The following is a 15,381-nucleotide window of genomic DNA, read 5'->3' as shown; positions in this document are numbered from 1 at the left end:
ATAAGATATATGAAATCATTTTTTTATTTTTTATTTAATGACTGAAATAATTTTCTGAACTACTACTAATTCAAAGTTAAAAAATAATTTTATAATCAACGTATTTGTATTTAAAATTATATAAACATTACCAAAATGAAATACATAATTCTTTTAAATAAAAAATGTCAACCCATTTCAGAGTATAATAATTGTAAAATATAATTTTTAAACTTTAAAAGCATGTCAGTTTTTCTCAATTTTATGAAAAATAATGTGCAGAAAGTTAATCAACTGTAAAAAACTGATTGGACTGGATTTGTACTTTATAACTAGGGTATGCTTGTTGGTTTACATGCCATATGCATGAGATAAAAAGAAAATCATTGATGAATACCCAACTTCAAAAACTTAAGGATTATAAATTAATAAAAATTACAGAACAAGAAGGATTACGAGACTTAGAAAAGAAAGTTAAATCTTATTAAAAAATTTATTAAATATATATTACAAATAAAAAATTACTAATGATTCATTTAGTCTTTAGGTGCTGAAACTTACTCGACGGTGTACCTGTAACATTATCATATACTTTTCCATTATCTGTAACAAAGAAGAAAAAGCTGTGAAATAAGTTCCTGTTTTTGTTTATGAAATCATGAAACATTCCTTAAACATGTAATTAAGTAAAGAGCAGCCAAAATAACTTATACAAAATAAGCAATTAGGTATGAAGTATATATTTGTCTAAATGTTCAGTATGCTAATAGCTAATATCACATCAAATTCCTTAATTCCATTTATGAAGTACATTGGGGAAGCAAGTAATATTTGCATACATACATTCTCTGTAGCAGCAGTACGTTATTTCAAGTATATGGGTTGATTTCTCTTATGTTCTAACAAATTTCTGATACTGTTATGAAACAACAAATTACATTTATATTTTGTTTCATAAATTTAAAATGTTGATCAGGCAGCTCATGAACTGCAACCTATAATCATTTTTTATTCATACCGTCTCACCAGTATGAATATTTTGATTAAATTTTAATAAATAACACTGATATTTTGTCGCCAGTTCTAAATTAAGTATTTACAACCTTTTTCCTTGAATAGTATCAAAGCATTGCCCACTTGTTTCATCTCGTGCTTCTCAAAAACATCTTTAACAACTAGCATGAGATAGTTCAAATTGTCAAAATAATTTCACAGAAATTCTACCAAGAAAGAAAAGACAATGGATGTAATTGTAAACTGTCAGCTTTTACAAAGTTTGAGTAAACAACAAGCAAGAAATCATCAGTGACTAGTAATTAGTACAGGAAACGAACATCCAAGCTACACAGTGGTTGTCTCTGATCAGAATTGATATTTTACATTCTTACAGGTTACGTTTTGCATGTTCATAACAGAAAAAGGTATTGCAAAATAGAGATTTTGGATATGGGTGAGGTAGGTATGAACATGTGTGTAAGGATAATAAAATACTTATAATATACAATACAAAAATCCCAGTATAAATTTTTATCTTGAGTTTGACCATCACCGAATAAATTATCAGCAACATATTTTTATTATCTCATTCAACCTGATATTACTATTTTTGGCTGGTAAACTATTTGAACTGCAATAACAGTGAAGTTTAACAATAAAGCAAAACCTAAAATATAAAACATTATTTTAAAATAAAAATATGAATATAATAATCGTTTATTTCACACTGCAACTATGGCCCTTGTCCAATTACAGCTATCTAAATCTTCTTCTTTTCTGAAGAAAAATGAATTTTCTAGTTTCTGAAAAATGTTAAATGCCCAAGATTCAAACCCAGAACTTTCCCAATGTAAGGCAGAGATGCAACTACTCTGCAATGGAGGTTGTATATAGGTTATATAGGAAATAACAGGATAATAAATAATAATAAACCAAGAGAAAGGAGTTACATAATAGCACTGAGAAGAATCTATTAGCACTTACCCCCATATTTAGTTTTTATTAAGTTAATTGCATTTTATAATGTCGATAGAATAAAATCTGACTTCATTATTCAGAAAAAATCAACCACATTATGTAGGTTGTTAATGAACCTTAAAAAACCTGTTATCCTATAAACATTCTTAACTTCATATTGACCAATATTAAATGTTTAAACACCAATAAATGTTTAAAATTTCTTAAAATAAGTACACATTAATTTAATAATTATTACTGCTTTTTGTCATGACAGTTCAAATAACTACTTCTGCTAATCTAATAAATGTAGCAACTATTAATTTTTAGTCACAAACTAGCAAGTCAAATCTGGACTGAATTTAATAGGAAGCCATTAACAAAATGTTTTAGGCCTTTATATCTCATAGCTCAGTTAATTGAATGTTGCCTTCTATAATTGTTTCCTAGAATAGCATTTATGTAATCTAACATTTCATTCACTTTCCAATAATTGCTTGACTCCTAACATATATTCTTCAGAACTTTAAAATCTCCCATCCTTCTGGAATAAATAATGAAAAACATGACAAAAAAGCTGGATACAATATCAAAGTTTATAAAGCACTCTTTAAACATAAATAAAATATACAAAATCTTCTTAGTTTGCATTTAAAAATGTATTTCAAGCATAAAGATATAATAGGATACATCTTTAAAATGCAAGGTTGAATAACATTTTTATACATCTATAATAGAAATTAAAGTAATTATAAATAACAAAAAATAAATAAATCATTAAAATATACTTACCTCTAGTAACAGTGATGTTTAATAAAATATCACGGCTTTTGTACTGAAATATTGAACCAACAGACAATTCATCACCTTTAGTTACATTGAGTGGAAAATACTGTTTAACAAAGCAAACAGCTTGTCTAGTGTACATATCCCAAATAACTTGCTTTCCAGGTTCAACTGGTGGGCTATCTGATACAGGCCCATTACAAATCATAATGTCATTATCAAGTTTATACTCTATCCACAAGACAATTGCATCGAATCGACCTAACCTGTTAAATAATCAATAATAATAGAAATAAATAATTAAGCACAAGCTTTCTTTATATATGATTATAATAAAATATGGTAATTTGAAAACTAATCAAAATTAAGTTACTCATTTTCTGGTAGAAAGAAATCCACCAGAAAATTAGTTATTTAAAATTTAATTACCTTTCAAACAGTTCATTATATTTGAAATTAGAAATCTGTCTCTTTTGAACACTGATTATGAACTGAATATTCACACATGAGTGAATGTTCAATTTTAAATCCTCTTGAAAATTACTTTCTATCAGGGATTTCTATTCAAAGGAAAAAACAATAAAAACTTAAATTTGCTCAATGAAACTAGAAAAAATTAAAAATCCAAAAAATAATCTCTTTTTATAATATTATCAAGTTATTTTTATAACTAAATTTTATGGGTTTCTAGGAATTTAACTGTTAAAACATTTACAGATTTAAAAAAGTAAACTTTAAATCATTTACTGCAAAAACTAAATTGTTAAATATGAGTAATAAATACTCAAATGAGTAAATTGAAGTTTATCAGGTTATAATTCTTAAAATAAATAAATAAAGAGGAGAATTGCTGACATCACAAACAAGTCAAATCATTTTTAGGTAGATTTCATAACAAAGCAACTTTTTTTGAAGAAATGTAATGGGTACCATGAATCGACTTCTGGAAAATTTTGACATATCTTCATGTTTCACATCCCCCAGACCTCAAAACCAACGTCAGCTCAAAAGTTTATATATATATATATTTCACTTTCTTGTGTACATGATAACTGTCATAATTTTATGAGAGTAACTTTCAAATTGTTCCTTAAAAATAACTCGTTCCAAAATCTGAGCCGAATTCATTAACAGCCAAAATCGGATCATGAGGGTGGAATATGGGGGCTTTTTCGAAAAAACAAGATATCGCTATAACTTTCTTATTAAGTAAAATGTCGATCTAGTTTAAAGTTCTTACTATTTTTTGGATAAGGGCCTAAAACTTATTCAAGTAAAGTTTTTGGATATAACTAATTGGCCCAGGGGATGGAAAAAATGGTGTTTTGAAGACAAAAAAATAATACCTCCCTTAATAAGCAGAGTATTGAATCGGTTTAAAGTAGTCGTTAGTCCTCTAAACATTACCAAAATCTTTTGTCTTTTTGGTATGACCAACCCTTATGGCAAGGGATGACCAAAATATTGCTGGAATTGTAAGAAGGTGGGCTCGTTGTATGCTAAACATGTGAAACTTTCTTTCACATGCACCCATTGTCGTATTTAGTAAATTTGAAGTTTTTCTTAACTTTAAGGTGGAAATCTTTTTTATCCCCCTAATTAGCACCGGTGAAATCTACCTCCGCCTTCCGGCGTGCCAAAAGGGATTTTTTTGTATAACAAACATCTCTAATTTATATGATATGTAAATATATACATGTATATTTACAGATTTTTAACAAATATTAAAACATTCTTAATAGTAGAAATTTTACTGAATTCATATATTAACCTATTCACACTTACAATGAATGCAACATAGGAGGTCACAAAAAGAGGTTTTCTCTGGGTCAGCGATACAAAGTGTAAGATAGCAATAAAACAAATCTGTTTGATCATTTTGAGTCTAACATTTATTGTATTAGGTTTTTAGGTTGGATTTCAGGCTTTGATTTAATTTATCACCAGTATTGTATCATCAATGTTTACAATTGGTTTTTGATCCTCCTAAATCAAAATTTGGTCTAACTGTACATTAAGAATTTTATTCTCTTTCTCCATTTCAGTACAAACTAGCAATACCCCAGCTATCATCATAGTAACTTCCACATTAATTGTTTATAATAAAAAGGTCACTATTTCTAAAAATATAAGAAAAGGGAATACAGTTTGTGCACAAGTTACAAGAAATTAAACATTTGTTCTTAAATAAAAACTTATGTTTTTACTTGTAATATTGTCTTTTGCACACACACACACACACACACACACACACACACACACACACACACACACACACACACACACACACAAGAATCAGAAGTACAGACATACTAGCTATAACTGAAGTAATAATACCATACCAATAAAAAATATTTCATTTTAAAAGAAAACACATTTATGAAGGGTATATATACAAAAGAAGAAACAAATTAAAAATTGCACACAGATAAGACTAAAAAATTAAATACGTGAATATTAACATAGAACAAAAGCTTTTAACATTGTAGAAAACTGCTTAATACAATGGATCTTCAAAATTTATAAACTCAAAAACTAAGTACTAGGATTAGAGATCAAGGTCAGTCCTTCTTTCTGTTTATATAGACAAACTTTTACATGACAGAGGAACCTCTAGGTGTGATTACTGGCGATTTTTGTTTTTGTTTAACCTCCAGATGAAAGGCCGAGATGCTACCAATTGTGCCAAAGAGACCCACTGATTAAGCAAGTACTTTATTCTTAAAATTGCAACTGGACTGGCAGTCAATCAAGAACAAGAAGATTACCAATAGAATTATAAAAACCTCAACAATTTCAATTAAAAAAAAAGAATTATTTATGACAATAAAAGTTTAAAATGAAAATAATAAAAATCAACCCAAATCTCAAGCAATTAAAATGAATAAGGTTTGAATGTATAATAATGTTTGAACGCATAAAATATTTACCCGAAAGAAAAGATGCTTACATTTCTATATCACTGCATGTTTCTAAAAGTACATCTTTTTCTGGTTTATCCTCATTTAAATTAAATTCATGTAATTTAATAGGACAGGACAAAGCAACTGTTCCATACTCCCATAACGGTTGAAGTTCTATAGGACTATCACTAATATTACTTGCTTTCTAAAAAAAAAAAAATTACAAAAAATATATAAAAGAATGTTATTAACCTGATAATCTAACAACAAATACTTGCATTTTATAAAACATAACTATACAATTTTATTAAAACTAAGAATAAAAACACTATAGTTTATAATAAATATAAAATGTATGTATTTTCTTTGAGTGTCATCATTGGATTAATTCTTTTTCCACTTTTCTAAAAGATGTCTCTGAACTTAGATTAGTTATAATCAAAGTATCACACAGATATTACCTTGATTACAAATATATTCTTTTATTACGTAAAATTTATAAATTTTTTGTGGAAATTATTGCTTTTGTTCATTTAAAACATTAACAAGAATAAACATAGTTTCACCCTGTAGATATCAGTTCTACAAAGACAAAAGAAAAATATAGGTAAAAACAGCTGAACAGGTAGAGTGAAGAAAGAAGAAATTGTTTAATGACTAATACCCTTGTTAATGTTTAATATTCTTGTGTGTAAATATTCTATCATATATGACAAGTCAATTAATCAATGTAGCACATTATGTGAGTGAACAACACTATATGTTTACAACATGAGCATATTTGCACCCTTCTAATGTATATCATCATTTAATTAGAAAAAAGAGATAATTCATTCTTTTTATGAAAATGACTTTCTTACAATTATATGAAAAGATATTTATAAATATACAAAGGCACTGCTATTGACTTCAATAATTACCATAATTATTTTAATATCTTAAAAGACAGAGACTGAAAAAAAGAGAATGTTTAATAAAACATGACTGATTTTTTAAGTACAAAATTGTAAATTAAAATAAATGTTTCCTTTAAAAATAGTTAGCCTTGAAAATATCCTTCAGGAATATAACATACATAATTATATCTAATTGCATTAAAACCAAACAATTTCTGAATGAAAAATTTCTTAAATAATGAGTTGTGTTTTAGTAAAAAATTCTTAACACTTTATTTGCTTCACCTGCTATAAACTATACCAAACTAGACAGCTACTTACTGATTACTCTCCCAAAAGAAGCATCTACATAATTGTAATATTAAATAATTACACATGTTTGAATAAAATATAAAAAATGTTACAAGGCAAGTTCAAAATAAAAATAATTTTTGTGATCTGCTTTTTTTTTTAATGAATGAAATTCATTAAGACATTCTGTAATTCTTTAGGCAAATATCTGTAATCTTTGATAAAAAAAGGTCATTCTACTTTAATTTACATGGTATTTAAAATATATACCATTTCTTATTCACAAGTGGAAGAATGTTCCAAAGATGATTCAGAGAGGTCAGGAAAGTTAAAAATAACAATGCTTATCAACCAAAACCCTGTCAATGAAGACAGACACATTAAAATGAAGAATTTATTTGAGAAAATTATAAAATTTCTATTTGCCGATATTTTCCTACCTATTTTCTCCTAGGAAAATACCATGTTTCTCTGATATACTATATTTTTCCCTAAAAAAATATTGGCAACTTAATTTTTCAAAACAAAGAATAATTTTTCTCTCAGTATTTTACTACAATTAATGTAATACCAGCAATTTCTTCCAAGAGGAGAGAGACCCAATAGTATTCTTTTAGGAAAATGCTGACTCTTACCCTGCTACTTTATTTATATAAATGCTAAGAGTTCAAGAGGGGCACATGACTCCATCCCAGATTTAGCATAACTAATCCATTTAAGGAATTTTTAAATATACTTTACTAAATTAAGGAATTATTATGAAAATAAAGAGGAAAACATTATGATCACAAAATTATTTATGAAAGATAACTAGGTATAACAGGATGAAATTGTGAAAAATAACTTATACCACCAAACAGATTACATCTATACTAGCACAAAAGCAGAAGAAAAAAATTTATAATCAAAGAATATAAAAAAAACTCACCAAAACCAGCTGATCAAATTCAGTCATGTTAAAATCAAATACTTTATTTAATGGTGCCCGTATTTTATACAAGTGATCAAACTGTACAGGTAAAGCCCAAATAGTCGCATTAGTTGGTAGCATAACACATTCATCATTATACATGCCAGGTTTCCAACGTAAATGATTCCATGGTAAAAATGCTGAACTGAAAAATGGTTCAGTAACAATAAGATTGACCTGAAAAAATTAATTACATTTCAACAATTCAAGATAATTTTGACACCTACTTTATAAGTGCTACAATTAAAAATATGATAAAATTATCAACTAGAGAAGATGTATTAAAATGCCAATAATTAATTTATTAGTATCAATACGCGTAATACATATAAGTCAAATAAAAGAAAATTATGTGAAACAAAATGTATGTAAAGATAAATAAAAAAAGAATTATGTTCATATTATAAAAGATTAAAATTTCAGAGATAATATTTTATAATGAGACTGTGGAATAATTTTTAATCCTTCCCAAATCTGAAATCTCAATGGTACATTATATCTCTTCTATAGTTTTCATTAATTAATAGGGTTAATCAATGATATTAATAATTTATTTAGCATATACTTTTCCTTCTAACTACCAAATTTCCATTACTGCAGCCATTCATAATTACTGCACGGTTCCTTCTAATCATAAATAAACATACTCATATTTACTTCATAAAAGGTTACTGAGATTTATATTACTTCAGTATTACATACACAGATTGTCAGAAAAGGATCAACCTTAAAGATATCTAGTCTAAAAGAAAGTAAATTGATCCATAAAATAACCAAACCACTAAGAGAAGCATGGCATCAAAGTTTAAATCAATGAAACATTTAAATTGTAATTAAATTTCTTTTAAATATTAAATGTAACTACATATATCCAATCAGAATAACTTAATAAGGAGAAAGAATGTGTAACCTGTAAGTTTTCATAAGAAATTTAAAAAAAAAATCTGATGTTGACAACACATGACTTCTTGTACTCCTATTTTACAATTACACATTTTCTTACAATGAAAAGTACATCAAATTTTATTTTATTAAAAATTTCTGATATTTTTCTTCTTTTTTTGTTAATATTGAATTACTATTTATCATAAAAACATTTTTACATTGAGAAGTTAATAATTATTAATAAATCAATATATTTAAGTTAAAAAAAAAGAAAAAAGTTAAAAAATAAAGTTGATGACGTCTGATTCGAACCAATGTGCCTTTCCCATCGATCCAAATACTTCATTAATTAAAATTTTATTCGGCTATAACTCTAGAACCAATGAAAATAAGTACCTCTTAAAATACATAGTTGAAAAGCTCTCAATGAGGTCTTATTACTGCAGTTAGGAAAAAGTCCAAAATCCAAATTTTTTTAGATTTTGGGCTTTTTTGGACACTTTTGGTTCAGTTGATCGCAATCAAATGGGAAGGAGCACAACTAGATGTTACAACAGTCCTAAATCCAAAATTTCAACATCCTACGGCTAATCGTTTTTGAGTTATGTGAGATACATACGTACAGAAGTCACACTGAAACTAGTCAAAATGGATTCAGGAATGGTCAAAATGGATGTTTCAACTGAAATCTGGAAACCGAAATTTTTCGCGATCACAATACTTCCTTTAGATTATACAAGTTAGTAATAAAAGAATTTTTGTAGTTTAGTTTTATAAAAAAAAAGTTATAAGAAATTTGAGTGGTATGCAAAAGTCTTCAAAGCTGAAATTTGTTTTCTAATGTTATAAAAAAAAAAGTATTTTTACTATATACTCACAAAAAAAATATCTACCAACTATCTTTCTTTTTTGACACCTTTCTTTATCAATCTCCTCATATTTGCAATTAATAACATTAGAATGAACATTCTTCTCTGCATAAAGTATGTAAAATAACTCTTGTAAGCCATTTTCATTTTTTTCTTCATGGCATGAAAATAAAAAAAAAAACACATGGTTTTTCAGAAGATTTTAGAACATTAAACTTCACTTATCTATATTTATATGCTGACAAATGGGTAGACAAATTACAACCTTCGAGCCATAGACGTGACTTTTTATAAGGCCCGCAAGCTAAGAAGGATTTTATATTTTAAAATTCTTTAAAATTTCAAAGTAACTGGCTGATAGCCAAATTTCAGAGTTGTGAGAGAGGCCACATGTGGTACTCCTGTAGTTTCTCATTTGTACAATGTTTGGTGGCCTCTGTTGTCATATCATTTTTCTTTACAAAATGAGGCCACAACTAAAGTAAGTTTATGAGTATCTCATTTATAAGACGAGGAAGAAAAGCTAATTAAATCATGTTTAATTGTCACAGACAAATCAAAGAAAATTGATTATTTAAATCTATCAGCCTTTTAACAAGAACAGTTACTTGAAAAATTAGCCATTTACTTAACAAAGCAAATGATTTAGAGTAGTTCTCCTTGACTCTTGATGAATCAACAGACATTAGTAATAGTGTTCAATTGCTGCTGTTTACTTGCTGAGTTACAAGTGACTGAAGAATTAGCTTCTATTAGTAGTCTGTATGAAACGACAGGAGAAAATATTTTTAAGGAAACTTAAGACAGAACAATTCAAAGTGGAATCAGCTAAAATGTGTTCCAACTGTTGGTGGAAAAAATTTATGTGGTACAGAGAAAGGCTTGGTAGAAAACATTCACGAAGCAGGTGTTATAAGATTATGAATATTCATTGTATTATTCACCAGTAGATACTTTGTGGGAAATATTTGAATCTATCATGTGTTTTTGTACTAGTTGTAGCAATAGTGAACTTCATTTACTCTCACGAGCAAAACCATCATCAGTTCCACAATTTGTTGCCCAAGAGAGAAGGGCTGAATATCCAGACTTGCCCTATCATGCAGCAGTTTGATGACTCAGCATTAGTAAAGTTTTATTGCAATTTTTTACACTCGGAGCGGAAAATATGGAAATCTCTCCTTAACCTCTACTATTGAACACTTTCCAAAGCTAAAGTAGCTTTGGAGATTAAATTAGCTTTTGCTGCAGATACCATAAGATCTCTTAAGAATTCAACTTAAAACTACTATGCAAAACAGAGGTTATATATGAAACTTATATTATGACAAAGTCATGGATGTAACTGGTATTCATTAAGCTCAACAAATCATGTCAAACTGCTTCATGCTTTTACCACATTATCAAAAATTTAAAGAAAAAGTGGGATCTCCATTCCTACATAAATTTTCAGCAGAAATATTTTCTGAGCTCAGGTTTCAGCATTGTTTTTCAAATCTTGATGTAAATATAGAACACATTTCCATACTTCAAAATCAATTTTATTGTGTAATCAGAAGTTGGAATAATTAATACGCAGCGTGATAACATGGTAAAAAGCAAACTTCATGCAAAAACTCTAATAAAATTCTATAAATGTCTTCCAAGTGATGAATGTGTTTGATTAAAATCATATGCCTGAGGATTCATATCTTTCTCTATTTGGCAGTACCAACTAGGGTGAAAAACATTTTTAAGGATGAACTACATACAATCTCAATACAAGTCAACATTAACAGATGGACATTTGTAATCAATCTTGAAGATAGGGAGTAGTAACTGAACCACAGCTTGGTAAAATATTATTAAAAAAAAAGCAATTCCATTTTTCGCATTAATAATATTTTATTTTAAACAAATTTGGTCTAATATTTTTTTTTTATTATTACAATATATTATGTTCAATAATTCATAAAAGGTTGATTTTTTCTTGTTATTTAAGCAGGCTTATCACCAAAAATATATTTGAGTTTGCCTCTTGGACCGCAGAAACTAAAATATTTACTATTTTATCTTTACAAAAAATGTTTAACAACCCTTATTCTAATATATTTATCATCTAACCCTAATTTATCATCACATTTGATTAAATGATTTAACATTTTTTGCACAAGTGCATTTCAGAATCTGATGGGCATTTTGCAATAAATAAGATAAAAATGCATTGAAAATTTGGCCAACATAATAGAAGAAGAGTTAAAAAAAAAGAAGGTATCTGAAATACAATAATTGACCACTTATTGCAAACTTGGAAGATACTGATCCAGACTACAAAAATGATGGCAAATCTTCTGACAACAATAACAATGAATAAACCAGTGATGAAGGATTGGTTACTTCAATGGAAAAAAAACCAGTGATGAAGGATTGGTTATTTCAATGGCAAAAAATTAAATTTGGTTTGAGGTAAGAAATATGCTGTTCATAATCAGAAGGGTAGTAAATTGTGTGCAAAAAATAAAAATTTAGTCTTTACTAACAATAAAATTACATTTTTTATCTCCTGAAATTTTTTTGATAGTAATATTTTTATCAAAAATATTATTGCATAATATATTGACTATAGAGCAAAATTTTTCTTTCTTATTTTTCTTTTTATTATATTTAGAGCTTTCTTATTTGGCATAACTTGTTTTAGGTTCTATTTTAGTTACAAACACTGATATAATCGAATATTTATAAATCTACCTTATAATTTATAATCTACTGTATTCATAATTAAACAAAAAATTTAGATGTTTATTTATGTTAATATTTTATCGATTTTGTTAAAGCAAATTTACTAATTAAACAAAAGTATGTCATGAATTGTTAAATAATTGATAAGCTTACATAGAAAGAAAGAAAAATCTGTATTTTACTACTTGCAGCAAGATGTATGGTCAGTTGAAACTGTGTTCTTGAATGAAAGAACAACTGCCATTCAATGTGTGTCTTTTTAATTAATAAAATAGTTTCAACTTTATGTTCATCAAGCATCTTTCATCATTTTATCTCAATCTATTATAGTAAACTTCATTTTGCACTGACACCTTATTTATCACAAAATGCCTGTCAGATCCTGAAATACAATTCTGTAAAACATCACGGACATTTTAAAAATCGTTTAATCAAACTGGTACTCAGCAATGATAAATAAGGGTTAGATGATGTTAGAATATCAAATTTTTATTGCCACTGATTATTTTTTATAGCTGTCTAGCTTACTTTTTAAAAATTTCCTAAAAAAACCATGTGTTTCTATTTTCACATCAATAAAAGCAAAAAAGAAAATGGAATGTAAGTGTTGTTTTATACAACTACACAGAAAAGATTGATGATGCTAATGGTAAAATTCAATTTTTTTATGCTATATTAACAAATTCCAGCACATGTGCAGAACAGTAGGTTTACAAAGAAGCTTTACTACACAATAACAACTGGAATTCCAAATAAAACAACTAAATGACAGATTAATAAATGAAAAAATTTATCAAAAAAGTTTTTTTATATAATATTTAGCATGAACACAAATTGTAAAACACAAACCATAAAAAATAACAAAATCCCAAAATTATACCAGCCAAATAATTCTCATTCACTATAGTGTTTCCACAAGAACCAATTTATAAAATCTTAATATCATTCTTGGTCGGTGGGAAGCTTTGGCAAGTTTAGTTCAATAATCTTCAATTCTTATGAGTTTAAAATTTTTTCAAGGTATTATAAATTTATTGAATAAAAAATATATAACAGACATGCCACTCACTAAATATGTAAATTACTTTACGAAACTGATTGGAAGTACCAAATTAATGTGATGCCCTGGTAAAAACAATTTTCACACATCACTCCTAAAACAGATATTATTGTGACAATGGATAAAGAGTAAATAAAACTGCTAATATAACTGCTTTATGGGCTATTTATCAAGAAGCTTTTATTTGGGGTTCTTCTTTTAATTTATTAAACCCATAAAACTATCCAAGTTTTTTTACTACTTAGGTACTATGATCTACTGAAAATCACAATTTTTAAATATTGAATCTATGAATCAGCTGATTCACCACACATTAAAGTATAAAAAATAATAGAGATTTTAATTAATTAAATGGGGCAAAGTTATCCCAATTTTTTTACTATTGATGATAGAATGAAATTCAGAAATTTTAAATATTCAATTTTTGAATCAACTGATTCACCACAATATTTTAATTATAAAAAAATAAAAGTTATATAATAATACCTCATGCACAACATTTAAGAGTTTATCAGGGAAGTTTAAAAATGTTTTCTTGTCGTCCTCTAATGGAAGTAGTTCAATTTTGTTAGATAAGTTATTTGTTTTAATAAAATTTGATACAACTGGTTGAGAGAAGAAAGAAAATTCTTGACAGTAAACCTGTTAAGCAAAATAAAAAAATCTTTATTTCAATTCTACACACAAAAATTCTTCAGTAAACTACAGATTCTAAAAGAAATACTTATAAAAGTTTTCACTGGCAGAATTCTTCATCCATGCTTAATTCAAAGTTATTATTACTTAATTCAAAGAATAACAGACCTTGAAAATTAATAACATGAATCAGTAAAATAAATTCTTTTTAAGTAACCTATACATGCTTGAGTGAATTCTGCATAAAATGCACTTCATGATTAAGCATCTTAATTAATATGTAAATGTTAATTTAGGGCTAAAAAAAGTCAGAAAACTTAGAAGTTTTCTCATTAAATTGAGTTAAGATTATAGGAAGAAAAAAAAACAGCTTTAACTGTTAATCATATTGTACAATTAATGTGGCTTTTAGTGCTGACAACCTCTACCAGAAGTTATCACTACCCCATTTAACTCAACAAACCAACTCCATTACTCCATTATCTACCATGCAATAGCATACAATCATAGATGGAGCCAGAGAACTGTTCATGATGTGGTACCAATCTAAGTAAGAAGGTAAAGGGTAGTATAAGGGACATCAACCATACAGGGACAGCTCCTTAGTAGAGTATGACTCCTCATTTGTGTTACTAAACACAACAAAATTTGATCACCAAAATTTTATTCTCAAATAAAACTGCATTCTGTAAAATATATGTAATGTTAATGAGCAAAAATGATTAAGAAGTGCTTTTAGATCTGACAAATTGATTTCTTATAATTGAGATTTATCATTTCAATTAATGGTACAGAAATAGCTTTTAAATAATTCTATTCATTTAACACATATTTTTTATAATGTAGCTAGAGGAGACAATCATTTTTTTATAAAAATACTTCAGTCTCATATTGATATTCTGTATCAATACAATTGGACATGGTGGAATGGAAACGTTTCTATTTTTCATCTGCAAGATTGTAGATTTGAATCCTGTTAAAGATCAGCAATTACAATGCACAAAATTCATTTATATAAAACAGTATGGAATCTGTAATTACCTCTACAAACTTAAATAAATGTAAGATGGTAATCCACCAGTAACAACTGCTTGCACAATTACTGCACATGTCATCTCTCTCCCCAATTTAAAGCTGGTTCATCTTCCTAACTTGTTTTCCTAGTGTTTCAATACCGATGGTTACATGCTTTACTATGTATTTTTATAAACTCTATAATACACTGTTAAAATGAACCTTATAACACAAAATCCTAGTGAATTAAGAAGTATAAAATGTTATTTTAATATTAAATGGCAGGAGATTGATAGTTAATGATTATTAAGATTAACTATGATGGTCATCATATGTCATAGAAAACTTGAAGCATGCAGTTGAAAATATTGTAAGTCAAGGTAGTTAGAGTTGCAAATTTTCCCCTAAACATTTTCATCTT

The 15,381-nt window shown here is 27.3% G+C and overlaps 1 protein-coding gene across 3 annotated transcripts in view; it reads right to left on the bottom strand.

Moving 5' to 3' along the window:
- Positions 1–458: 458 nt before the first annotated feature.
- Positions 459–15,381, bottom strand: part of LOC142325984 (protein arginine N-methyltransferase 7-like) — a 42,539-nt gene continuing 27,616 nt past the window's right edge. For 2 of the 3 annotated variants that reach the window (XM_075368008.1, XM_075368009.1), the window contains 5 exons: positions 13,797–13,952; positions 7,737–7,955; positions 5,669–5,826; positions 2,725–2,984; positions 459–582 (listed from right to left, as the gene is read on the bottom strand). In XM_075368008.1, coding sequence (XP_075224123.1) covers positions 512–582; positions 2,725–2,984; positions 5,669–5,826; positions 7,737–7,955; positions 13,797–13,952 — 864 coding nt within the window. In that variant the 3' untranslated portion in view covers positions 459–511. Of the gene's footprint in view, positions 583–2,724; positions 2,985–5,648; positions 5,827–7,736; positions 7,956–13,796; positions 13,953–15,381 lie in introns of those variants that run through there. The other variant, XM_075368011.1, reaches the window with a different exon arrangement.

Source organism: Lycorma delicatula, chromosome 6, assembly GCF_047948215.1.
Source record: "Lycorma delicatula isolate Av1 chromosome 6, ASM4794821v1, whole genome shotgun sequence".
Lineage (NCBI taxonomy): Eukaryota > Metazoa > Arthropoda > Insecta > Hemiptera > Fulgoridae > Lycorma > Lycorma delicatula.
This window is presented reverse-complemented; position numbering and strand designations above follow the sequence as displayed.